General features: G+C 39.7%; 1 protein-coding gene across 10 annotated transcripts in view; it reads left to right on the forward strand.

The window, feature by feature from the left end:
* MYO5A (myosin VA) overlaps nucleotides 1-27,391 on the forward strand; it is a 212,025-nt gene that overhangs the window by 127,604 nt on the left and 57,030 nt on the right. For 9 of the 10 annotated variants that reach the window (XR_014059930.1, XR_014059931.1, XM_081511474.1 and 6 more), the window contains 11 exons: nucleotides 86-247; nucleotides 1,452-1,549; nucleotides 3,541-3,627; nucleotides 3,716-3,824; nucleotides 6,039-6,250; nucleotides 7,787-7,943; nucleotides 13,874-14,113; nucleotides 15,116-15,364; nucleotides 18,461-18,554; nucleotides 20,685-20,833; nucleotides 25,725-25,838. Coding sequence is in view for 8 of the 10 variants with exons in the window: in XM_081511474.1 (XP_081367600.1) it covers nucleotides 86-247; nucleotides 1,452-1,549; nucleotides 3,541-3,627; nucleotides 3,716-3,824; nucleotides 6,039-6,250; nucleotides 7,787-7,943; nucleotides 13,874-14,113; nucleotides 15,116-15,364; nucleotides 18,461-18,554; nucleotides 20,685-20,833; nucleotides 25,725-25,838 (1,671 nt within the window). In the remaining 2 variants the exon portion in view is untranslated. The remainder of the gene's footprint in view (nucleotides 1-85; nucleotides 248-1,451; nucleotides 1,550-3,540; nucleotides 3,628-3,715; nucleotides 3,825-6,038; nucleotides 6,251-7,786; nucleotides 7,944-13,873; nucleotides 14,114-15,115; nucleotides 15,365-18,460; nucleotides 18,555-20,684; nucleotides 20,834-25,724; nucleotides 25,839-27,391) is intronic. The other variant, XM_081511477.1, reaches the window with a different exon arrangement.

Here is a 27,391-nt window from a genome sequence, read left to right on the forward strand (position 1 = left end):
TTGCAAATCATCCTAATGTTTCTATAAAGATTTCCATTTGAGTTTGGGTTTAGAGTGTGATTTCCTTTTACTGTTTCTGACTCAGTTTAAGATGCTACCAGAATTATTTCAAGACGATGAGAAGGCCATCAGCCCAACCTCAGCCACCTCTTCAGGGCGCACGCCCCTCACCCGCACCCCTTCAAAGCCCACCAAAGGCAGACCAGGCCAGACAGCCAAAGAGCACAAGAAAACAGTGGGGCACCAGGTGAGTTTAGGGAGCTGCTGCTGCGGTGCTGTTTCCCTTATGGCTCAACTGGAGCCTCAGGTCTTCCTTTGTCAACCTCCCAGGTAGGGTCCTCAGGTGACAAGAGGCTGGAGCGTTCACTGTGAGAATGTGGAACTCTGTCCATTCATACTTCCATACTTCTCCTCTCGTATCAGAGACCTGTGACTGCAGAAGCTTTGCCCAAAATCATTTTTTCTACATTTTAATTCTTCTAGTGCATATCTTCCCTCACAAACCACTGCTGCCTTTGTTTTGGTCTCTGGCTGTTTCCTCTCTGGAGTTGTGCAACTCCTTCAGCCCAGGAACCCTGCCCCCTCATTTCTGATGTCTTGTGCACCCAGGGGTGGGGAGGGGCGGGGGGGGCGGGGCATGGGAAACGTGACACACAAGCTTTGCGCCCGAAGAAGGGCTTGGGCCTTGGGCAGGAGACTGCATGCTAGTCAGTTTGTTTTCCTGAGTAGACAAGAAGCAGGGCCTGACACAGGCCCACAGCCCTCAGTCTCTTCCCATGTCCCTAAAGGGAACCCCAGCCTGGCTGTACTCTCAGATTCTCCCCCTCATTTCCTATACTTTTTTGAAGTCATCTGCTACTTTTTTCAGTATTGTACAGCAAAATTCCCACTGTACATGATTAAATGACCTTAATATCCTTAAAGCAAGGTTGTATTTTTAGTCAAAGTTTTGAGTGTACAACAGAAAGCCACAGAAATCTATATTAAAAGTGGGGGGAAAATGTGTGTGGAAGAATGAACTCTAGTATAATAATAATGATGATGTGTCCAAATAGGTTGGTCAGCTGTAACAAATGTACCCCTGTGGTGGGGAAAGCTGATAATGGGGAGGCCATGTCTGTGCCAGGGCAGAGGGTGCGTGGGAAGTTACTGTGTCTTCTGTCTGACTTTGCGGTAAACCTTACACCACTCTAAGAAAATAAAGTCTATTTTAAAGGGTCTGCGGGAGAGGGAGAATTAAGAATGTCCCACGGAGCAGAGTAAGCATGTGAATGGTAGGGTTTAAGAAAATTTGAACCGAAAGCCCTAGCAGCTCCACTATGGGGGGCTGGTCAGGTTCACATGTGGCCAAGTCATCTCCACTAGTGCCATTAGAAGAAAAGTTTAGGTTGTTTTATGTCATCTTTGACTTTGACAAACCTTGATGCGCCTTTCTGCTCTTTTTCATGCAGTTCCGAAACTCCCTGCACCTGCTTATGGAGACCCTGAACGCCACTACCCCTCACTATGTGCGCTGTATCAAGCCTAATGACTTCAAGTTCCCATTCACGTAAGTATTTCTCAACTGCTGAATTAGAAAGGATCCATATCTCATAAGGATTGTCAAACCGGCAGCTGGGAAAAAAATACGTGGGTATATCTTCATGTCTTGTAGAAGGAAATGACTAGTTAATAGAATTTTTTTCAGTTTTTGTTCCCTTTTAAGAGTTTGAGAACAGGGACTTCCCTGGTGGTCCAGTGGCCAAGACTCCTTGCTCCCACTTGTTGGGGCCTGGATTCAGTTTTTGGTCAGGGAACTAAGATCCACAGGCCGTGCACTGTAGACCAAAAAAAAAAAAAAAATGTGAGAACAAATTAGCAGCTGGCCTTCTGACAATTTTAAACATTTGAGGTCAACCACACATTTCTAGTTCTACTTTCTATTTAGAATTTACTTCAGATTAAGACCTTTTTGGTTAATTTGGGCTTCAGTTAAAACCAGAGCTGGGTGAGATAAGGTTTCTTTAGCAAAGGCTCACAGTCATCCCTGCTTCTTTTCAACTGTTGAAAGCATCAGAAGAGTCTGCTTTTTACCACGAATATTGTCCTCCATCAATATCATACGTAAGAGGAAGTTTTTTCCAAAACAGAAACATTTCTCTAATTTTGAAGGTAATGTGTGCACATTGTAAAAACAATTTTCCGGAAATATAGAATAGTATAAAGGTAAATGAAAAAGCATTTCATTATACTTAGAGAGGTAATTAGTATTAACTGGCATAGATCCTTCTTCATCAGTCCTTCCCTGCTCTGTGTGTGTATCTGTTAGAAAGAGAGAGAGACATTAATAAGAGAGAAGGAATCATGCTGTAATTGCTGTTTTACTTTGCTTTCAACTTAATAAATTGTGAGTGTTTTCCATGTTCGTAAATACAAATCAATATTACCATTTTAATGGCTATATCATATCCCATTATAGATATCATTCATTTAAGTTATTCCCTGTTGATGGCCATTTGGGTTATTCCTTGGCTATGATAAACATCTTTTGCCAAACATTTCTGTACATTCGCCTGCCTGAATATCTCCTTAGACTACTGTATTTCTAGAACGGGAATTTGTGGGTCAAAGATTAGGCACCTTCCCAAACACTGTAATAACTCCCACTCTGCAGCGTGTGCGTGCTCCTTTATCTATGCCCCTGCCATTCCTGCCCGCTGGAGATTCTGCCTTAGACTGCAGGGTGCTTCTCAAAGACTGTTGTATTCTTTTCATTCCCAAGAAGCCTTTCTGGAGGAGGTGAGAAGCAGGAAGAAGCTTTCATGCCCTGGGCAACTGTCCTGGACAGCCCTAGGGCCCATTACCTTGAATCAACCAACCCCATCTCCGATCACCAACAAAACACTGAGAAGATGGCACCACAGAAGCCTCAGATGGGTCATTCAGGGCATAACTAGGGAGTAAGGGGAGTGATCATCCTGTAAGAAGCAGGCCTTGCTACTTCCTCTTTTAGTGTCAATTTAACATTGAGGTACTGTTTATCTTGAGTGAACTGCAGGTAAGATATAAAATATTTTTCATTGACATGGACACTGTTAATGATTAGTATGTATACACTGAGTTAAATAGCTTTTAGAACACCAGTAATTAAAAAAAAACCAAATGGGGCATGTTTAATTTGTTCTTTTTGTTAAAGAAATCTCCAGAGCTGGCCAGTCTTTATTCTGGGGTAGCTCTGTATGGTGAACTAAAGAGTTATGAGACCAGATAGTCAGGCCAAGGCATATAATGAGCATTGCACAGTACAGAGGAGCTTGGGCTTTTTAAATATGCTCAGTGGTATTTCTTACGAGTTTTTGGTGTATGTTCTTACTGCTAGTGATCTTCCCTACTCTCAAAATGGAGTTTTCCATTTTGAATTGGTACTCCAACATTTGAATTTTTTTTCTAATTTATTCATTTGGCTCTTTACAAAAGAATTCAGTCTCTGAATTGAGGACAGTAGTTTGTGGCTGGAACCAGACTTTTTTGTGTACTAATGATTTCCACCTTTACTCATAGGTTTGATGAGAAGAGGGCAGTGCAGCAGCTGAGAGCATGCGGTGTCCTGGAAACCATTCGGATCAGCGCAGCAGGTTTCCCCTCTCGGTGGGCCTGGCAGTTTTCAAATACAAGGGATCCTCATGGGGGAGGTTCCTGTTTCTTTAGATAAGCTGACATGAGTTTCTTTTCATAGGTGGACTTACCAAGAATTTTTCAGCCGCTATCGGGTCCTAATGAAGCAAAAAGATGTGCTAAGTGACAGAAAGCAAACATGCAAGAATGTTTTAGAGAAACTGATAGTGGTAAGAAAGATTTTCACTCATCTGTATCTGAACAGATGTTTGCCAAAGGCCTTGTGATTATAACCTGTACAAGTTCTAGGGGTGTCCAAATACCACTAATTCAGTGAATTCAGGAGTGGGAGGGTGGAGAGACACACTGCTTGGAGGTCAAGGCTCCCTGTCTCTACGATGGAAGGACTAGTGAGGACAATAGCCCAGTATCAAGAAACAGGATGGTGAGGCCTGAACCCAGACTTCAGATGCATTCTTTTTAGAACTGGATCATTTTCAATAAAAATTTACCAAGTATTTACTTATGAAAATCACCAGGCCGAATGCTGTGTGATTAAGAAAAAATAAGTCTTATCTTCAGGTAACATAGTATGTCTTCAAAATCAATGCATTTTAAAGATAAGTATAATATACCTTAGTGTCTATGAAATGCTGAGTGAGTAAGACAAGAAATCAGAGGAAGACAAAGCCACTTCTGCTGTGGGAAGGAGGAACAATTCATGGAAGACATGTATTTTGAGTCAGGCCCTGAAAAGTGGGTAAGCTGTATAAAACTGGAAGGAGACTATCCTAATAGGGACCAAAGCATGTGGAAGCAGGAAAACACAGTTTTGTCAAAAAAACAGTACAGTAGGATTTTTGTTTTTGCAGTAAAAAATTGGTGCCTGGAAAGTAAGGAATTCGTTAGGAAATGGGGGTTGGTGTTTGAAGGGTCTTGCCTACCAAGCTAAGACATTTGCAGACTTTAGAATGCATCAGAGTCACCTACAGGACTTGTTACACTACAGATTGCCAGACCCCACCTCCAGAATTTCTGATTTGGTCATCTGGGATGCGCCCAATAATTTGCCTTTCTATCAAGTTCCAGTGACGCTGATGCTGGTTTGAGGACTACACTTGGATAGCCACCGATGTATGTTGTGGAGAATTTAAGGATTCATGAAATATTTTTTAAAGAATATTATATTTTCACTTATTTGACATTAGGTTGGATGGATTAACTCATTTTGAAGTAATTAGTAATAATTACTAGCTGTTAATTAGATGTAATATCTCTTTTCTGGTAATTTTTTTTTTTTTCTTAAAATAGCTTGGGCCACTTTCCTGGTGATGTGTAAAAAGAATTGGGTCCATTTTGAATTTGGCCCCAGTCCTTTCTAGGGTATGAAGAGCAGAAAGTAGGGACAGTCATCCCACACCAGCTTCCTTCCCCAGACCTCTGCCAGCTGAGCTTTGAGACCACAAGGCTGAGGAGGGCAGTCTTGGGGAGCAGGGAGAGAGGGAGCTGAGATGAGATGGGGCTGGGAAAGAGAACCACTTACTAGCTTTACCAGCTAGCTTCCTTTGTAAGATTTATTGATTTAAACTGATATAGTTTTAGATGTATGTGATTTCCTATTTTCTCTCTTCATGTACAAGATAGGAAATATTTGCTTACAGTGAAAAGTTATTTTCTCTGTTTTCACTTCGAATTTCAGATCACAATATTGATTGTTACAAATAAACTCTACTCTTTTGATGTGAGATGCTTAATAAATCACATGCTTTTAGATACGTTGGATCAGAATGTAGTAGACCAAAAATAGCAAGCCTATCTATCTGTGTTTACTGCTCAACTTTGCTTATAATCAGAAGTCAGTGAGCATTATAAATGATTATATTTTTGAAATTTGTAGACGGACTTACTATTGATAAAACCAAAAGATAACTGTTGAGAAACTTAACTCTTAACATGAATATGCAGCATTTTTAATCTTTTTGTTTTTATTTTGTATGTCTTACTTCCTGCCGTTTTCTTCACACTGGTGTTTTTGTCCCTTCAGCTTTCTCATGGAACTCACAGCCCGATGTAATCCTTACAGCCCGGGTCAGTCAGAGGGAGTGTCAGCATCTCCATTTCCTTGAGATATTTAAAATACAAACAAGCAAATAGTAGCTGCCTATAACCCACAACCAAGTTTTGGGCCTCAGATAATAATTCCAGGTAGACTAATTCTGGAAAATAACTCTTAAACTACAGTTTTCCTTAAAGTCCCTTCTATTCGCTCAACTTGCCTAGGATCAAAAAGCTGGCTCCATTAGATATTTGTGATATAGCCCAAGTTTTAGCTAATAGTTTCATCCCTTTACTGATTCTGCTTTTAGAAATATTTTTTTCTCTTTAGAATTCACTTATTTTGTCATCATTTCTACTTCTGAGTATACAGTTTCTTCCAAATACAGGACAAGGACAAATACCAGTTTGGGAAGACAAAGATCTTTTTCCGGGCTGGTCAAGTGGCCTATCTAGAAAAACTGAGGGCCGACAAGCTGAGGGCTGCCTGCATCCGGATCCAGAAGACCATCCGAGGGTGGCTGCTGCGGAAGAAGTACCTGCGCATGCGCAAGGCTGCCATCGCTGTGCAGAGATACGTGCGAGGCCACCAGGCCCGATGGTAGGTGTCCTGGTGGCGTGTACACACTGCCTCAGGGGAAGCCAAGATTGGAGAGTGCATCTGATTTATTGTCTAAGCTTGGACAGTTTGGGGTGAAGTGGTCACCCTACCACTCAAGGCAGTTCAGTTCAGTCCCTCAGTCATGTCCGACTCTTTGTGACCCCATGGACCCCAGCACACCAGGCCTCCCTGTCCATCACCAACTCCCAGAGTTTACCCAAGCTCATGTCCATTGAGTCGGTGATGCCATCCAACCATCTCATCCTCTGTCATCCCCTTCTCCTCCTGCCCTCAATCTTTCCCAGCATCAGGATCTTTTCAAATGACTCACCTCTTTGCATCAGGTGACGAATGTATTGGAGTCTCAGCTTCAACATCAGTCCTTCCAATGAACACCCAGGACTGATCTCCTTTAGGATGGACTGGTTGGATCTCCTTGCAGTCCAAGGGACTCTCAAGAGTCTTCTCCAACACCACAGTTCAAAAGCATCAATTCTTCAGCTCTCAGCTCTCTTTATAGTCCAACTGTCACATCCACTCAAAGCAACACCTCACCTTTTCTTAGTTCCAAGGAATTAACTCATAAGACAGTTAAGCAGAATAGAATTTCACTCACCTTTATGAATCAGATTGAACCTCAAAAAAAATTACAAATTACTGTCTACTCATGTCCTCAGTCCTCAGTATTTACTTTTTATACATTTATATTGGGCTTCCCTGGTGGCTCAGCTGGTAAAGAATTTGCCTGGAGTGTGGAAGACCTGGGTTCAATCCCTGGGTTGGGAAATCCCCTGGAGAAGGGAAGGGCTACCCACTCCAGTATTCTGGCCTGGAGAATTCCATGGACTGTATAGTCCAAGGGGTTGCAAAGAGTCAGACACTAAGCGGCTTTCACTTTCACTTTTAATGGACTTGAAGAAATCATCTGTAAATTAGGACAATCAGGAATATAACCTGTTAAAAATTACTCCATTGAGGCGTTTTTAAGAGCAATAAGCTGAGAACTGTAGAAAAGAATTAACTTACATGTGATTACACATTAGGATAATTTTAATTTAGGGCTACCAGAAGACATGAATTAATGATAAAGAACTTATGCCCAAGTAAATAGATTGAGGAAAAACATGATGCATTAGCAATGGATAGAGCTCAGGAAGCTGGTGATAAGTAGGTATGGTATTGCTGTGTAAACTGGTCTGCTGTGTAAAGGGGACATAGCCTGGGATAACGAACACAGTCCTAAAAGGAATAAACCTTTATGACCTTTGACTTCTTTATTGTAAAATCGAGTAATATGGGACAGCCCACATTTTAGGGTTAGGTAAGGCTCGTTTGAGATAACAGATGGACAGATATTTGGGAATCATAAAATAACTACAAATATAAGAAATATAAATGTTGATTTAACATGTATGTTATTAGAATAATCAATGGAAGTACTACTTATTATGCCAAGATATTGGTGCTTTCATCCTCTACAAAATGTGTTCCTGGGTTTTTCTGACTACTGACAACTCACCACTCTTTCTCTGCCAGCTATGCTAAGTTCCTGCGCAGAACCAAGGCAGCCACTATCATTCAAAAGTACTGGCGCATGTACGTAGCTCGCCGGAGATACAAGATCAAGCGGACTGCCACGATTGTCCTTCAGTCTTATTTGCGAGGCTACTTGGCCAGAAATGGGTATCACAAGGTGAGGCATTGTTTTCAACTTTTTTATTCATCCCATTAATGTTAATCAAATTCCACGTCTGTACAAAGTGCCACAGGGCCTCCTACAGATGTAGGACTTATATGAAGACAAGGAAGATCCCCCAGAGAAGGGAAAGGCTACCCACTCCAGTATTCTGGCCTGGAGAATTCCATGTACTGCATAGTCCATGGAGTCGCAAAGAGTCAGACATGACTGAGGGACTTTCACTTTCCCTTTCAAAACAATTGAAATATATTTTTAAATATTAAATAATAAGTACATATTTATTTATTTATTAACATGACTTGGAAAAAGAAAGCTTATCTTTTTATTCCCTTTGCGTATGTAATTTGAAAAAAAAAAAAAGTGACATGTTAGTTTCCTGTGGCTGCTGTAATACATTACCACCAACTTGGTAGCTAGAAACGAGAAATTTCTCATTGAACTTTCTCACAGTTCTAGAGGCAAGAACTGTGAAAACAAGATGTCAGCAGAGCTACACTCCCTCCAGAAGCTATGGGGAGAGGACCCATTCCTTGCCCCTTCTAGTGCTGGAGGGCACCAGGATTCCTTATACTTTTGTGCCCATATCACTCCAAGCTCTGCCTCCATCTTCATTCATATCATCTTCTCTCTGTGTATAACTTTCTTTCCTTTTGTCTGTCTCTTGTGAGAACACTTGTGATGGATTTGAGTCCCACCTAGATAATCCAGGATAATCTCTCCATCTCAAGATCCTTAACTTAATTATATCTTCAAAGACCCTTTCACCAAATAAGGTAACATTTACAGATTCATGGAGGAATCTAGGGGTCTTTATTCAGCTAATTATGGTGAGCTTGTATAAGTAAAGTATATAACAGATGAACAGAAGATTAAGAATGGAACAAATTTGGAAGAATTTACATGATAAAGTGAAATCAAATGTAATATCAATGTAGTTAAAGTTGTATTAACTGGAGTATGATGCTATAGAAATATTTGACAAGTAAACTTTATGTCTAGCACTAATCATTATGACTAGAGATAGTGGATCACCAGATTAGTCTTACCTAATCATCACCTCTAACAATATATGGTCTAGTCGATGAACATTTTTTCTCTCTTTTATTTCAGCAACGTTTTGAGTCTGTTCTTTAGGTTCTTCCACCTTATTAGAACTGACTGAAATGTGTTCCTTTTCATGGCTGAGTAGTATTCCATTGTATATATGTACCACAGCTTCTTTATCTATTCATCTATTGATGGACATATAGGTTGCTTCCATGTTCTAGCTATTGTAAATAGTGCTGCCATGAACACTGGGGTACATGTGTCTTTTTCAACTTTGGTTTCCTCAGGGTATATGCCTAGTAGTGGGATTGCTGGGTCATATGGTGGTTTTATTCCTGGTTTTTTAAGGAATCTCCATACCATCTTCCATAGTGGCTATATCAGTTTACATTCCCACCAGAAGTGCAAGAGGGTTCCCTTTTCTCTACACCCTCTCCAGCACCCTCTCCAGTATTTATTGTTTGTAGACTTTTTGATGATGACCATTCTAACCTGTGTGGGATGATATCTCATTGTAGTTTTGATTTGCATTTCTCTAATAATGAGCGATGTTGAATATGTTTTCATGTGTTTGTTAGCCATCTGTGTGTCTTCTTTGGAGAAATGTCTGTTTAGGTCTTTTTCCTACTTTTTGATTGGGTTGTTTGTTTTTCTGGTATTGACATGTATGAGCTGCTTGTATATTTTTGAAATTAATCCTTCGTTAGTTGTCATTTCCTATTATTTTTTTCCCCTTCTGAGGGTCATCTTTTCTTCTTGCTTATAGTTTCCTTTGCTGTGCAAAAGCTTTTAGGTTCAATTAGATCCTGCTTGTTTATTTTTGTTTTTATTTCTATTACTATAGGAGGTGGGTCATAGAGGATCTTGCTGTGATTTATGTCATGGAGTGTTCTGCCTATGTTTTTCTCTAAGAGTCTTATAGTTTCTGGTCTTACATTTAGGTCTTTAATCCATTTTGATTTTATCTTGGTGTATGGTGTTAGGAAGTGTTCTAATTTCATTCTTTCACTCATAGCTGCCCAGTTTTCCCAGCACCACTTATTGAAGATGCTCTCTTTGCCCCATTGTATATTCTTGCCTCCTTTGTCAGAAATAAGGTACCCATAGGTGTGTGGGTTTATCTCTGGGCTTTCTATCTTGTTCCATTGGTCTGTATTTCTGTTTTTGTGCCAGTACCATACTGTCTTGATGACTGTAGCTTTGTAGTTTAGTCTGGAGACTGTTCTTTAGAACATACTCCTAATAAGCTAGAAATACCCTGATGCTGGGAAAGATTGAAGGCAGGAGGAGAAGGGGACAACAGAGGATGAGAAGGTTGGATGGCATCACGGACTCAATGGACATGGGTTTGAGTAAACTCCGGGAGTTGGTGATGGACAGGGAGGCCTGGTGTTCTACAGTCCATGGGGTCTCAAAGAGTTGAACATGACTGAGTGACTGAACTGAACTGAACAGTCTAAATCTTGGAGCCCTTTGGGTATCATTAGAAGGAGAGTCAGTTGAGTGATATAGGACATTTCTCTAATCATAGCCAGTATGTGGGCATGCCCTGGACTCTATTCATATATTTATTTTACTTTCTTAATTTAAATTAATTTTAGACAACAAAGAAAAGTGGAAAGCTAATGAGGCTTGAATGAGCATATTTAAATAGCTGTGTTTTGAAGAAAATTTGAAGACAGTTTCTCCAGGTCTTTCTCCCCATGCCTGCTTTATGGTTAGGTGTTCTTTCTTTTCAAGCATGAGCTTTCAAGGGAAGGTAAAGCCTTATTAAACTTGACCTATTAGATACACCCAGTACTCTTGCCTGGAAAATCCCATGGACGGAGGAGCCTGGTAGGCTGCAGTCCATGGGGTCGCAAAGAGTCAGACATGACTGAGCGACTTCACTTTCACCTTTCACTTTTGTGCATTGGAGAAGGAAATGGCAACCCACTCCATTGTTCTTGCCTGGAGAATCTCAGGGACGGGGGAGCCTTGTGGGCTGCTGTCTGTGGGGTCGCACAGAGTCGGATACGACTGAAGCGACTTAGCAGCAGCAGCAGCAGCATTAGATACACCAAACTGGTTGCTCTCCTGTTTTCCTCAGTACTCTCTTTGGGAACATCTGAACTGGGGTTTGAGGCTATTGGTTAGCAGTAGAAGTCTCTAGCCAGCTTAACTCCCACTGTGACTGGACCTAGTGAGGGTACCAGCTTAGAGATTAGTTCATGTGTAGGCCAGTGGCACCCCCTTAGTGATCCTTCTAACTGTGATTCCAATCTCAGCCTCCCCTACTCCAGCTTTGGGAGGTCTTAAAGTGAAAGCAAGTGTAATTTAATGTCTCTGACTCACCAATGGAAATGAGATTGAGAATGGAAGCTCTAATTATATACTGTTTCCATTTGACTGAAATTACAGAAATGGACCAATGTCTGAACTTACATGGGGAGAAGGAAATTGAATAGGAAAATTAGCATTGATAGCTTTGTCACTGTGTGCTGCTTGAGTTTTTTTTTTTTAATTCTGAAAGCCTTCAGTTTGCCATCACTGAGTTTCACCCAGTTTGTCCCTAGTCGTCCAGATAGACAGGGGCTTCCCTCGGGATTCTGATGTTGAGTGAGAGCACAGGGTGCCCTGCCTCACTGCAGCGTGATGCATGGTGACCGCACCTAGTGGGAACTGAAGGCTACCTTGGCATTAGGGAAACAGCCCAAAGGGGCAGTCTTGAGTTAGCTGAAAACACTATATAGGTCTCTGAAACACCTATGTTTATTTTGTCGTTGTTGTTTAGTTGCTAAGTCATGTCTGACTCTTTTTGGGACCCCATGGACTGTAGCCTGCAGGGCTCCTCTGTCCAGGGGAATTTTCCGGCAATAATATTGGAATGGGTTGCTATTTCCTTCGCCAGAGGATCTTCCTGACACAGGAATCAAACCCACATCTCCTGCTTAGCAGACTGATTCTTTACCACTGAGTCACCGGGGAAACCCATGTTTATTTTGTATTTGATGACTTTAAACACAACCACTTATTTCTTTTGTATCATCTGGGATGGCATATGATTTCATTATTTTTCTCAACTACATAACCTAAAAATAGGAACTGTTTTTTCAATGATATTACCAAACTGCTACTATCTGAATAGATGGTTTCAGAGATTTTTTACATTTAAAAAAAGATTCATAAAAGATATATTGTATCCCTTTATCATAATCACTAGTGAGTACTTAAGTGAACACATTGTAACATTCATATCACACAAGTTCAGTTCATTTCAGTTGCTCAGTCCTGTCTGACTGTTTGCGACCCCATGAACCACAGTATGCCAGGGCTCCCTGTCCATCACCAACTCCCGGAGTCTACCCAAACCCATGTGCATTGAGTTGGTGATGCCATCCAGCTATTTCATCCTCTGTCGTTCCCTTCTCCTCCTGCCCTCAATCTTTCCCAGCATCAGGATCTTTTCAAATGACTCAGCTCTTCACATCAGGTGGCCAAAGTATTGGAGTTTCAGCTTCAACATCAGTCCTTCCAATGAACACTCAGGACTGATCTCCTTTAGGATGGACTGGTTGGATCTCCTTGCAGTCCAAGGGACTCTCAAGAGTCTTCTCCAACACCACAGTTCAAAGCATCAATTCTTCAGCACTCAGCTTTTTTTTATAGTCCAACTCTCATATCCATACATGACCACTGGAAAAACCATAACCTTGACTAGACGGACCTTTGTTGACAAACTAATATCTCTACTTTTTAATATGCTGTCTAGGTTGGTCATAACTTTCCTTCCAAGGAGTAAGCATCTTTTAATTTCATTGCTGCAATCACCATCTGCAGTGATTTTGGAGCCCCCCAAAATAAAGTCAGCCACTGTTTCCACTGTTTCCCCATCTATTTGCCATTTTATAAAATCATAGCTTTGAAAGGACCTCAAAGTTTTGCTAGTTGGGTGCTTCCTAAAATTTAAGAATTTCCTCATCATTCCTGGAAATTGTTTGCACAATCTCTGCTTGATGGTCATTAGTGACAAGAGATTTATCTCATAAAGATGAATGAGTGTTTATAAGTTTAGGGGAATATCTTATTTTAAGAAAACACAATATAAAATTAAGATTTGTTTACTTTATCTTCCTTTTAGCTTTTCTTTTAAAGTTCTATCCATACTACCTTTGAACCCCATGAGTGGATTTGTGCTACATTTGGAAAGCAATGGGAAATCCTCACTAGAGTGGTATTCCTCAAAAAATGGCAAATGAGAGAATCATTTTGTTTGTTTCTGGGGGGAAAAAATAAATAAATTAATAATAAACTTTTCAGTACCCCAAGTGTTGGCTCTATAGCCTGCTTACCAACCATACCCTATGTCCTCAAGCAGAGACCTAATGCACAGTGACGTGGAACCAGCAGTAAGGGTAGTGGATAAATCTGTTTTACTAGCACATAATTCACAGGGTATCAAGTTCTGTTTATTTTCTGAAGGATAACCGGTTGCTTTTAGAAATCATGTAGTCATAAGAAAGCTAATGCATTTTTCTTTCTTTTTAGATTAGTTTTCTATTTAGTAATCTGGTATCTTTAATTTTGATGGTTTATGTGTATACTCTATCATCATACATAGACATGTAATCCCACATATGACATGTGGATATAATATGTGTTTTATATATGTTTCTCAAATTGCCTTTTAAAGATTACATTTCAATCATCTTTTAAAATAATTTGTGCCTCCTATATTTGTGATAAGTACACTCCACCTAATACATTGTTGCTTCAGCTTTTCCAGTGTCCTTCTCTTTAGTTAATGTGTGGTTCTCAGCCTGCATCCATAGGTTGATAGAGGTGAGCATTGAGTGTAGTCCAGAGTCTGACTTATTTGCACCTACCCTTCTCTCCAGATACTCCGTGAGCACAAAGCAGTCATCATTCAGAAGTGGGTCCGTGGCTGGCTGGCTCGCACGTATTACAGGAGGAGTATTCACGCCATCATCTACCTTCAGTGCTGCTTCCGACGGATGATGGCCAAGCGCGAGCTGAAGAAACTTAAAATCGAGGCCCGCTCCGTGGAGCGCTATAAGAAGCTCCACATCGGCATGGAGAACAAGATCATGCAGCTGCAGCGCAAAGTTGATGAGCAGGTGTGTTTCGAACAGCAGCCCTAAAAGTGCAGCATGCCCAATGAAATACACTGGGATTAGCTTCAGCATTGTCTCCTCTTGACTTTACCTTTCAGTCTCTGCAAAAAAAAGTAAAACAGTAGTGACATTAATGAGCATGGAAATAGTGACATGCTCATAGGTAAGATTACAATTGCGAGGACCAAGGCAGGAAATTGTTTTTGAGAACACAGACAGGTTTACTAGCAGTCCAAAAGGTTAGAACTGAGAATCATATTGTACTTTATATTTTACACAGCTCTTTCATCATTATCATTCAGTTGTGTGTAGTGTGTTGTTCCTTTTGTAGATGAGTTGTTTAGCACTGAGATGGCAAAAGAAGCAGCAAGACGTCCATGCTTCTGGGGAATCTGCAGTCTATTTGCAGAGATAACAGTTTGATTTCTTATAGATAGTTATTCCCAAGTAATATTTTAGCACCTGCAAATTATATAGGTAGGTAGTGACGTATAAATACTAAGGATGACAAAGAAAAACAGAAAACAGACTGAAATAAAATTCATCAGAAAGGCTTTCTGAATGGGAGGGGTTTCCAGATGTTAAACAAAGAGGTTTGTAAGACGTGATTTTGAGGCCATTTTACCATTCCTATACGTCACTAGCCAGCACGTGGCTTTCAGTAGCACACTGATTTGTTTTAAAAAACAAATCTAGATTTTCCTATTCCTGGATTGAGAATCAGGAAAGAGAATTTAGTATGGTAACTCTCCTTGTGACTATGAGAGAATCACATCTATGTTGCTCATCTCATGTAAAACAGAAATAATTGTGTCTGTTCTCTTTTTGTATCACTAAGAGGGTACTGATTGTGTTACTTTAAGTGTTATCACTAGTATTTTAGTTAGAGGTTATATCAGTGCTGCAGTGATATAGCATGAATATAATGAATAGGCATGGTTTTCTCACTAAGTACACTTCATGGTGTGTATATTTACTTACTGTCACTCGTGTGTGTGTTTAAAGAACAAAGACTACAAATGCCTCATGGAGAAACTGACCAACCTGGAAGGAATATACAACTCAGAGACTGAGAAACTACGAAGTGATTTAGAACGTCTTCAGCTAAGTGAAGAAGAAGCTAAGATTGCTACTGGACGGGTCCTCAGTCTGCAGGAAGAAATTGCCAAGCTACGGAAAGACCTGGAGCAAACTCGGTCTGAGAAAAAATCCATTGAGGAATGTGCTGATAGATACAAACAAGAAACTGAGCAGGTAGGAGCTAATGTTCATATCCTCATCTACTCCTTTCACAAAGGAGATGTGCTGTCATATTGACTTGGTTGGCCATTGTAGCTCAATGTAGGTCTCAGTTGAAGGTAAAACACACATTTCAGTCAGTTGACTCTTCATTGTTAGTGTTTTTCTCTAAGGAGTTCTTCAATATGCTGGATGAGTAGCTATAGATCTTTTAGTAGAACGTTTTACTCTACTAAGAATAGAAGGAAAGCAGTGTTATAAGAAGAAAATTGATGGCCAAGTACCTGTTATACACTCTTTTTGTTGAAGGTGTAGATCTGTGTGGAGTGTAGACTCTTTTCTTTAGCCAGTTTAAGGTGATTGCTGCTGCTAAGTTGCTTCAGTCGTGTCCGACTCTGCGCGACCCCATAGACGGCAGCCCACTAGGCTTCCCCGTCCCTGGGATTCTCCAGGCAAGAACACTGGAGTGGGTTGCCATTTCCTTCTCCAATGCGTGAAAGTGAAAAGTGAAAGTGAAGTCGCTCAGTCGTGTCCGACTCTTAGCGACCCCATGGACTGCAGCCTACCAGGCTCCTCTGTCCATGGGATTTTCCAGGCAAGAGTACTGGAGTGGGGTGCCATTGCCTTCTCCGTTAAGGTGATTAAGAAGTAAATTAAACAATAAACTGTCAGTAGCTAATAGGAATTTTTATGGAAACCTACATTAAGGCTGTTTTGAGAAGTCTACCAGAAATCCAAATGTCTGCACACTGGCCATAGTCAAGAACTGCTATGCAAAAAATAACAAAACTGCTTACAGATTGACGAGTGTTTCCACACTACAAATTTGTATTAACTTATATCAAAACTTTATTAAATATAGAAAACACAAAGGCTCTCAAGAAGTAATGAGGAGTATTGTTTAAACATATGAAAAAATACCTCAACATAAGGCTTACTAGGAAAAAGTAATAGATTTTTAGAGATCCTACTAGTATCACTATCTTTAAATGAAAACACAGTTGACTCTGTTGGCTGTAACTACTTCTGGACCTTAATAGCAGCTTATGCAGTAAGAACCTCTGAAGGAGCTTAGACAGTGCAGGTAGGATAGTGTCACTAATAAGATGGCAATCCTTCCATGATATTCAGGATCCTGATTAAAATAAACCCATCTATATCTTCAACAGATCTTGACTCTGTGTCTGGAAACAGTTTCCCTGGTAGCCTAGTCCGTAAAGAATCTGCCTGCAGTGCAGATCTGGGTTCAATCCCTGGGTCGGGAACATCTCCTGGAGAAGGATTCAGTATTCTTCAGTATTCTTCAGTATTCTTGCCTGGAAAATCATATGGAGAGAGGAACTTAGCGGGCTACAGCCCCTGAGGTCGCAAGAGTTGGACACGACTTAGCGACTAACCCACCATTAATATATGTTATTTTGACATGGCAAGCTCGTTCTATTGAATATATATCCAGTAAGATACTCTTGAGGTTTAGGATCTGTCTTCCTCATTTTCTCTCCTTCTCAATCTCTTTTTTCCCCATTTCCTGAGTCCCTGAAAGCTTCCAAAATTCCTTAGAAACTATAGAGTATATTAACTTGGTAGGGGTATTCTCTTTTCCTTTTCACAGTCAAATTCATACCTTTCTAGTTAGATAGAATAGTATACCCAAACGTATTCAGATTTCTCCTTTCTTCTTGTTTTATTATCTGTAGCTTTCACAGGGATATCTATACGCACTACCATTAATTCTTTTAGATGGAGTGTGGTAATGAAGAATGAAAACAATTCCCTGGGAGAGCTAGCCTTGTGGTCAGGAAAGCTGCATTGCCAGTCAGCCTGATCAAGGAGCCTAGAAGGTCCAGAGAACTGTGCTTCTTAACCAGGAATGTGTATCAGAATCGGCTGGAGAGTTTTGAAAAAGATACCTGCCCAAGCTCTGGGAGTGTGGGTCAGACACATTTATTTTGAAAAAGTACCATAGGTGATTGGTTGCATACCCTTGACAAAGAGCTGCTTCTCTCAAGAGCACACAAAGAACCCAGCCTTTGTACTGAAAGCAACCTTCTTAGGACAGAAGGAAGAGACTGGACAATCAGAAAGAGCACCTCCTGGCCTGATGTCTGCCGTGGCTCAGTGCTGTAACTTCAGTTCCCTGTTTTTCAGGGATCCTTCATCACAGCCCGTTGTCTCCATCGCTGAACTCTTCACACATTCTCTTTATTACTAAAGCTGTTCCTTAAAGAGTTCTATGAACTTACACGTAGAGAAAAGAATTCACATTTCACTTATTCAGGTTTCACTTCAGCACATATACTATTACAAAGCTAAACTATATAAATTATCAACTTGGCAAAGTTACCTTTGGTTTTGATTTTTGCTTCCTGAGAATCCTTATCCAACCAGGAACCAGAAAGTTAAAAGGTCAATGTTTTTTTATTGTGGTAAAATATGTTTGTATGTAACTTGAAATTTACCATTTTAATTTTTTTGAGTGTATAGTTCTATGACATTAGTTGTAGTCACATAGTTGTAAGGCCAATGCTTAAATGTGGAATAAAAGTTTACAACCTTGCAAAACTCTTAAAAGGAGATGAAAGTAAAACTCGCAAGACAGAGAGCAGGGAGCTTTGGAAGGTCTTCAGTGAATTTCATACTTTTCTTGTCCTCTGTAATCTCTCTGTTGTATCTTGGGTACACATAAGCATTGTGTTAGGCTGTTGGGGTGAAAAGGCATTATTACTTTAAGAGAAAATGCTTACTAGGTGTCAGGCAATTGGTAAATGCTCAAGGTACAAAGTAAAACAACAACAGCAAATCATCTTTGTCCTCCAGTAATTTCTAGTCAATCAGGGAAGTAAAAGTAAATCATTTATAAGGGCTATAAAGAGGCATATACAGGGTTCTGTAGCAGTCCAATGGAGAGACATATAATTGGAAGGAGTTTCTGGGAAAGCTTTCTGGGGGGTAATGCTTGAACCAAGTTTAAAGGATGACTGAATGTAACTCAGCAAGGAAGTGAGACAGTGAGACATGGAAGTAAGGAGCGACTACTGTGTGGTCTTTGTATGTAGTATCGGGCTTCCTCTGTCTGTTGCAGCCATATCAGTTTATTGTTTCATTTTATAGCTGGTGTCAAATCTGAAGGAAGAAAATACTTTGCTGAAGCAGGAAAAAGAGGTCCTCAATCACCGTATCGTGGAGCAGGCTAAGGAGATGACAGGTAAGGCTCACATGGGCCCAGCCTACTGCACTCCAAACAACCTGAGACCAAGGGTTTATAAGTTACAACTTTGCTTATTTAGGCTGGCATCAATAAGTTTTCAGAGCTCCAGAGGCAGGCTGGATTAATTGCCTGCCTCTAAATATTTGGTGGAATTAGTTGGTGAACTTGTAAATCTGATCTCCCTATGTACAAATATGAATTCATGCTTAGTCAATATCATATATAACTTAAAAAAATAATTGTATGTATGATTTATAGCTTATAGGAGTTCTCTTGATTTAGGACAAATTCTTGAGGTAATATGTATATTATAGGAGTATATGTATCTGTGTATATTATTGATTTTGCTAAATGAATGAATACTAATTTCCTAAGATCACCCACTCTATGCCATCTTAAAAAAAAAAGACACTGACTAGAGGTAGAAATTTATTTGCTGTTGGTAAGATAAATTAAAATGGTGATAATTTACAAGAAATCCACATATATATAAACATGAGATGAGAAGATATATATCTAAACTATAGCAATTGGTGGTAGAAATAAAAAGGAAGAGGAAGGTTACAGTGAAAATATATGAAAAGAATTAACAGGTTATTATCATTTTTGATATAGTATTCAAAAGAGGAGCAAAAATTTTCTAAAGTGTTGCAATGAGTTATCAAAACAATAATGTGTTATTAGTAACGAGGAAATTGAGGGAAACAAGTCTCTGTTTATGAGGCAAATCAATTAAAATTTGGATGTTAGCTAGGGTCTCCAGATAGAGATGATCTGAAAGCAAATTGAGATTAAAGAGAGAACCCTCAGGGATTTTCCCCACACCATACCCTTCTTCCCAGTTAAAGGGAATACTGTATAGAAAAGAGAAGAAAGTCTGGAATTTATAGGATAATCATGAAAAAGGGATAAAGTGAAGAAAAAGAGTCATAAAAGAAAGTTAAGACAGAAGGAGAAAATAGTCATTGAAGACACGGAAAGAAGGTTGCTAGGATGCAGAATATAGTGGAAAAATCCAGAATGATGCGAATGCTTCTAGGAAAATAGAAAATGTTATTTGCTACTAAAGAGAGCAAAGGAAATAGTGGATTTGCCTAGGGAAAATTTGTTGGTAGCCTTGGGCAGCTTCCCACAAACTTGTGAGAATAAAAGGCAATTTATAGAATGTTATAGAGAGAAAAAATTCTTTCATTCATTTATTTGCAAATTATTAAAGCTCTAGGACAGGGGAACGCTGTGGAGGCAGTCATGACAGGACACTTGGAAGTCCTTACCCTCATGCAGCTGACAGATGAAGAAATGGTAAGCAACAGAAGCAGGCAGGACAGATTTAGATATAGCCACAAAATATGAGGTAGGAAGCTCAATATTTACAAATGTGGCTGACTCAGCTCATTGAGAGAAAGCACATGGCTGAGATTGAAGGCTTTTTTGTTGATACTTTGTTTGACCTGCAATCAGGGGCTAGTCTCCAGTCTCCAAATGATGTCCTATCTACATGCCAGCCACTAGCGGTAGAGAGAGTAGAGTGAGGTGAGTAAATGGAAAAGTCAAGTCCCCAGCAGCACATAGGAATGGTAACAACAGAGGACCAGGTGTGGCAGTTTACCTGAATAGAATGGAAGGAGTAACAGGACAAGGACATTCTCAGTATTGGGAAATTGTAAGACAGGAGCCAGGGACTGAGAAATGAGTGGAGAGACTCTGGAGGGCAGGACAGCTAGGTCCTCTGAGAAGTCACTGCTCCCCTAGAAGCCTGAGGAATGTCTCTAACTTCTTGAACAAAAGAATTCTATGAGTAGCCTGAAACAGAATACTATTGGAATAAAAAATATATACTTTTACTTACTAAACGCTGACTACTGGAAGTTGTCAAGGATGTGCTATAACCAATGAATAAACTAGTTCAGTTCATGGAAGAACACAATAGATGATTGTTGTTATTAATAAATTAATTTATTCTTTGATCATGATATTTTCTCTTTCCCTGCCTCCACTAAGATACTCTTCACAGATCATAGTACTGCTAAAAGTAGAACCCCTCCCAAAGACTGTAAGCCAGTGCCCATGTTTTTATTCTTGCATTTTGTGAAGCCGTCCTTGGTATGTTTTTCTCTCTTCTTTCAGAGACTATGGAGAAGAAGTTAGTAGAAGAAACAAAGCAACTGGAACTTGATCTTAATGATGAAAGGCTGAGATATCAGAACCTTTTGAATGAGTTTAGTCGTTTGGAGGAACGCTATGATGACCTCAAGGAAGAGATGACTTTGATGGTGGTGAGTCAAATAATTTTGCCCATTTTTATAAAAAATTTAAACATGTGCAAAACTAGATAGAATAGTAGCGTAAACCCGCATGTACTCCATGTAGTCATCACTCAATTCCAAAATAGTCATCACATTTCTATCTCCTATTCTAACCTACATCATACTCCATCCAATGAATTGGATTGTCTTAAAGCAAATCCCAGGAATCACATCACTGTATTCATAAACAGTTTTATAAACTCAAACGCTTTGAAGACTAGACTATAAGTCAGTGTTGCTAGACTTTGTTTATGTACTGAATGACTTAATGTAAAATTTGCTTATAAAGCAAATATTTATAGGGTCAAGAATTTTCTCAGTAGTTTTTGTAATTTCAAAGGCATATTCCTAAACAAAGAAAATTCATCTGCTATTTGTAATAAATTGTCTTACCTATTTCATGGTCTCTTCTACATCTAGCCGAGTACTTTTTGTACTTTTGATAGTGCTACACACCATCCCTGGTCTACTTATTCTGATATCAGGAAACAGAGTTCCCTGACAATCTTGTTGCTGCAACTATCAGCCTTAAATGTAACCTAATGGCACAAATGGCCAGAAAGACCCTGAAATATTTGCTATAAAACACAACGTAATTTGGATGGGTGTGGTCAAGATGGCAGAAGAGGAGGACCCTGTGCTCAACTCTTCCTACAGGCATACCAAAATGATAACTATTAGCACAGCAACTGTGTATAAGAATGACCTGAAGACTAGCAGTGTTAAAGTGCTGTTAAAATGCTGCACTCAATATGCCAGCAAATTTGGAAAACTCAGCAGTGGCCATAGGACTGGAAAAGGTCAGTTTTCTGTCCAATCCCAAAGAAAGGCAAATGCCAAAGAATTTTCAAACTACCAGACAAGTGCACTCATCTCACAGGCTAGCAAAGTAATGCTCAAAATTCTCCAAGCTAGGCTTCAAAAGCACCTGAACCGAGAGCTTCCAGGTGTTCAAGCTGGATTTAGAAAAGGCAGAGGAACCAGAGATCAAGTTGCCAACATCTGTTGGATCATAGAAAAAGAAAGAGAATTCCAGAAAAGCATCTACTTCTGCTTCATTGACTACACTAAAAACTTTGACTGTGTGGATCACAACCAACTGTGGAAAATTCTTCAAGAGATGGGAATACCAGACCACCTGACCTGCCACCTGAGAAATCTGTATGCAGGTCAAGAAGCAACAGTTAGAACTGGACATGGAACAACAGACTGGTATTAAATTGGGAAAGGAGTATGTCAAGGCTGTATATTGCCACCTCGCCTATTTAACTTCTGTGTAGAGTACATCATACGAAATGCTGGGCAGGGTGAAGCACAAACTAGAATCAAGATTGCCAGGAGAAATATCAATAACCTCAGACATGCAGACGGCACCAGCTTTATGTCAGAAAGTGAAGAACTAAAGAGCCTCTTGATGAAAGTGAAAGAGGACAGTGAAAAAGCTGGCTTAAAACTCAAATTCAAAAAACTGAGATCATGACATCTGGTCCCATCACTTCATGGCAAATAGATGGGGAAACAATGGAAACAGTGACAGGCTTTACTTTCTTGGGCCCCAAAATCACTGCAGATGGTGATTGCAGCCATGAAATTAAAAAATGCTTGCTCCTTGGAAGAAAAGTTATGACAAACCTAGACAGCATATTAAAAAGCAGAAACATTACTTTGTCCACAAAGGTCCATCTAGTCAAAGCTATGGTTTTTCCAGTAGTCATGTATGGATGTGAGAGTTGGACCATAAAGAAAGCTGAGTGCCGAAGAATTGATGCTTTTGAACTGTGATGTTGGAGAAGACTCTGGAGAGTCCCTTGGATTGCAAGGAGATCCAAGCAGTCCGTCCTAAAGGAAATCAGTCCTGAATATTCATTGGAAGGACTGATGCTGAAGCTCCAATACTTTGGCTACCTGATGTGAAGAACTGACTCATTAGAAAAGACCCTGATGCTGGGAAAGATTGAAGGTAGGAGGAGAAGGAGATGACAGAGGATGAGATGGTTGGACGGTATCACCAATTCAATGGACATGAGTTTGAGCAAGCTCTGGATGTTGGTGATGGACAGGAAAGCCTGTCAGACACTACTGAGTGACTGAACTGAACTGAAGACTAGCAGAAATTATTTCATGCAACTAAAGATATAAAAAAGGAACTGCAACAAAATGGGTAGAAGATTAAAGGATACACAGAACAAAAAGATGTAAAATATGATGACAAAAACACTAATAGTGGAAGAGGAACTAAGAATGCATGGTTGTTATAATGTTTTGAACTTGAGATCATCATATTTAAATAATTATGTATGTGTGTATGTATGTATACGATTGAACCTCCTTTATTGTTGCTTGTATGATCCTTGTCGTAACTACAAACATATTATAGATATACACATACATAAAAAGAGAGTAATCCAAATATAAATCACAAGGGAAGAAAGCAAAGAAAGAAAGGAACAAAAAGCAACTACACCAACCAGAAAACAACTGACAAAATGGTAATACATACATACCTATCAATAATTACTTTCAGTGTATTGGACTAAGTGCTCTAATCAAAAGACATAGAGTGGCAGAATGGATAATGGAAACAAGGCATAAACACACACACACACACACACACACCTGTGAGAGAGTCACTTCAGTTATAAAGACACACACAGACTAAAAAGGAGAGAATGGAAAAATGATATTCCATGGAAATGAAAAGACAGCTGGGCTGGCAAGAGTCAGACAAAATAGACTTTAAGACAAAGACTGTAACAAGAGACAAAAAAGGACAGTACATAATAACAAAAGGATCAGTCCAACAAGAGGATATAATAGTGGTAAATATCTGTTCACCCATCATAGGCTCATCTGAATACATACAGAAAATGTTAACAAACGTAAAGGGAGAGATTGACAGTCATGCAGTAATGACACCCCACTTACATTAAACAACAGATCATCCAGAAGATTGAAATCATATCAGTCATCTTTTTCCACCCCAATGCTATGAGACTAGAAATCAACTACAAGAAAAAAACCTGAAAAAACAAATACATGGAGCTAAGCATACACTGTTAAACAACCAGTGGGTCACTGAAGAAACCAAAGAGGAAATTTTGAAAATACCTGGAGATAAATGAAAGTGGAAACACAATGATTAACATCTGTGGAATGCAGCAAAAACAGTTCAAGAAGGGAATTTTAATGGCAAATAAATAAGCAATCTAGCCTTGTACCTAAAGGAAGTATTGTCAAAAAAGAAGAACAAACAAAATTAAACATTAGTAGGAGAAATAAAAAGATTAGAGTAGAAATGAAATAGAGACTAAGAATCAGTTAAAAAGATGCATGAAACTAAAGAGCTGGTCCTGTGAGAAGATAAACAAAATTGATAAACTATTAGCCATATTCATCAAGACAAAAAGAGCCCAGATTAATAAAATCAGAAGTGAAAGAGTAGTTATACCACAGAAATACACAGGATCATAAGAGGCTACTAGACAATTACATGCCAATAAAATGAGCAATCTAGAAGAAATAGACAAATTCCTAGAAACATACAATCTCCCAATACTGAATCAGGAATAAAAAGAAAATATGAACAGGTCAAATATCAGTAATGGAATTGAATCAGCAGTCTAAACACTTCCAACAAAAGTCCAGGGCCAGATGGCTTCACAGGTGAATTCTGCCAAACGTTTTAAGAAAAGTTAACACCTATGCTTCTCAATCTATTCCAGAAAGCTCCCAAACTCATTCTGTGAGGCATCACAGTGATACCAAAATCAGACAAAGAAATCAGACAGACAGACACACACACACAAAGAAAATTGCAGGCCCAAATCACTAATAAACATAGAACATACAAAGTGGTCTGGCTTGAGACACCAACTACTCCTGAGGGCTTGTTTCCCTGTGGTCACACAGATGGGTCTGCTTTGTCTAAGCCCGGATGTTGAAAGGAAAGAGGCCAAAAGTTCTTTGTGGCTTCTGGCTCTCTTCCTGCACCTTGGAAGGAGTAAAGGAAATTGCACAGATCCCAAAGCTTTCAGAGGCCTTTTTGAAGCTCTCAGGATTTGTAACCCTAGAAGATCCAGGCCACTGAACCTCTCCACCTCTTCTGCAGGGGGCATCCTCAGAGCGAGGGGCCCAAACCCTACCTTTTTATTTCCTCTTCCTTCAAGTCATTCTTTAACCACTTCTCCAGAAAGGAAGGGACTACAAATACCTAACTTTTCTATTCCCCACAAGCTTGCTGAATACTAGTTCATTAGGTACCACATGTCATGAAACTGTCACCTGGACTCCCTGAGTTAATAACCCAAGGATCTTCCCAGAGCAGCTTCCTTACCTGTTCTGCACACTCATCCTTGCCACTGCTAACTCCAAAGCTTCAGTTCCATGCATAAAACTGACAGAAGTTGTAGTTCCCTATGTGAAAACCCCACCCCCTCCCTTGACCTATTAATATGGTGCAGTAAAATGATTATGCTGTCATTGAATATATCCTGTGGACTTTTGGGGAGATTTTGTTTGATTATAATATGGAAGTCATCATACTTATGCTTCCCCTAGTGCGACTAGCCACTCACAACTTTAAGAGGAGATCTGCCGATAATCAGAGATGATTTTTATTTGAGTGTTTCGTTTTGTGACTGTACTTGTCACACCCTCCTGGTGCATCTTTCTGTTTCTTTGAGGAGCTCAGGAGGTGACCCCTTGTAAGAGTTTGTTAAGACAACATGGAATAGATTGTTTGGGCATGAGAGCGTTAGGTCATGAAGATTAGAACCAAGTTAAGGTGGATGCTGTCTTAACTATGCCAAGTTCAATTATTTGATTATGTTGTGTTAACTGTAGCTGCTCATTTGTGTTGCAGAATGTGCCTAAGCCTGGACACAAGAGAACAGACTCTACCCACAGCAGCAATGAGTCTGAATACACCTTTAGCTCTGAAATTGCAGAAACTGAAGATATTCCATCAAGGACAGAGGTATATTTTAGACATCTATCAATAAAAGTAAGATGTGCCCATCCTGTTATTAACAGAGAACATTTCCATTGCAGGGAGGACCCCATTTGTTCAAAAATGTAACATTTGTTTTATATTCTTTATAAATGACTTGAAGGTGCTTAATTAGCTGTGTATATACATACCTATTACATATTTTTGTCAATTGATATTTCAATTTTTAATGTGATTTTGAGGAACAGAGTTTTCCTTTTCGTAATTCCCTTTTATACCTTAACGTGTTCTGTGTGTAAAAAATATAGCCTGTCATGAATTTATTTTAGACTGAGGTCATTTTTTGAAAAGTAAGCTTTTATCCTAGAATATTATAATATAAATACCAATGCCCTAGAGTTTAGCAAAATTGCTGCCTGTTTGGTGACAGTTTGTACCAATATAATTCTCTTCTCCAAAAATGCATGGAAAACAGCTTATGAATCTATCTTAGTGTTTTGTGTTACATGGTTTGAAATCAAAATGACATATTACTGTAACTCCAAGAGTACAGTGACTTTAAGTTAGATTGTTCCCAAACCAATTCTCATATCTTCTTCAAATATGATATTAGTTTCTGTAATGGGTAATTCAGGCACATTATTTTCTATTTTTATCTCATATTCTGAGAAAATGGCCAAGTCAGAAATAGACTGCTTCTGGCAGAACAGCTGAAAATAATTGAATGATTCTTTACTTTCCTAGTTCTACTTGGGAATGAAAAGTTTCTCCATCTCATTCTGTTCATTTTAAAGAAAGTGTCACGTAGTTGGAATGTCATATAGTTGGACTTGTACATACAGGGGGGCCAAGTAACTGGTCCAAGGTCACAGCTTGTAAGTGGCAGAGCCAGTATTCTAACTGAGGCTCGTCTGTTCAGAGCTCCACACTTCACCTCCTCCCACTCAGAGTTCTATACTGCAGTTCTCCAGTCCCCTTTCTACCTACAGATAAACAAATAACATTAGTCTGGGGACACTGATACAGCAATATGGCCAGTATGTAACAGCAGAGGTTGTTCAAGTTATCTATTGTGCAACAAACCATCCCTGACTTTAGTGGTTTGCAAACTACAGCAATTTATTATTGCTCACAGTTCTTTGGGTTTTGACTGGGTGGTACTTCTGTCCCTTATGGTGTGGGTTGGAGTATCTCCCTGCATTCAGCTGGAGTGAGAAGGTCTCCTCCTTGGGTCTCTCCATGTTGCTTCTCTCTTCAGTAGCACAGTGAGTGGGTTCTAAGAGTACAAGGGCAAAAGATGTCAGGCTGTTAGGGCCAGACCCAGAACTGGCATGGCAGCAGTTCTGCCACATTTTGTGGTCAAAGCAAAGTACGAGGCCAGCCCAGATTCAAGGAGGGGAATGGACTCCACCTCTTAATGGGAAGAAAGTTATTTTTGTTGGGTGATCGTTGGTGGCCGTCTTTGGAGATTACCCCGGAGTTAGACTTTGAAGATTTCAAAATTATAGCTTCTGAGCCTTTAGTGGATATAAAGGTGTTTTCTCCAAATTCTTACAGATTTGAGGGGAGAGGTAACCTTT

Source organism: Giraffa tippelskirchi, chromosome 7, assembly GCF_054371585.1.
Source record: "Giraffa tippelskirchi isolate mGirTip1 chromosome 7, T2T-mGirTip1v1.2.pri, whole genome shotgun sequence".
In the NCBI taxonomy this organism is placed as follows: Eukaryota; Metazoa; Chordata; class Mammalia; order Artiodactyla; family Giraffidae; genus Giraffa; species Giraffa tippelskirchi.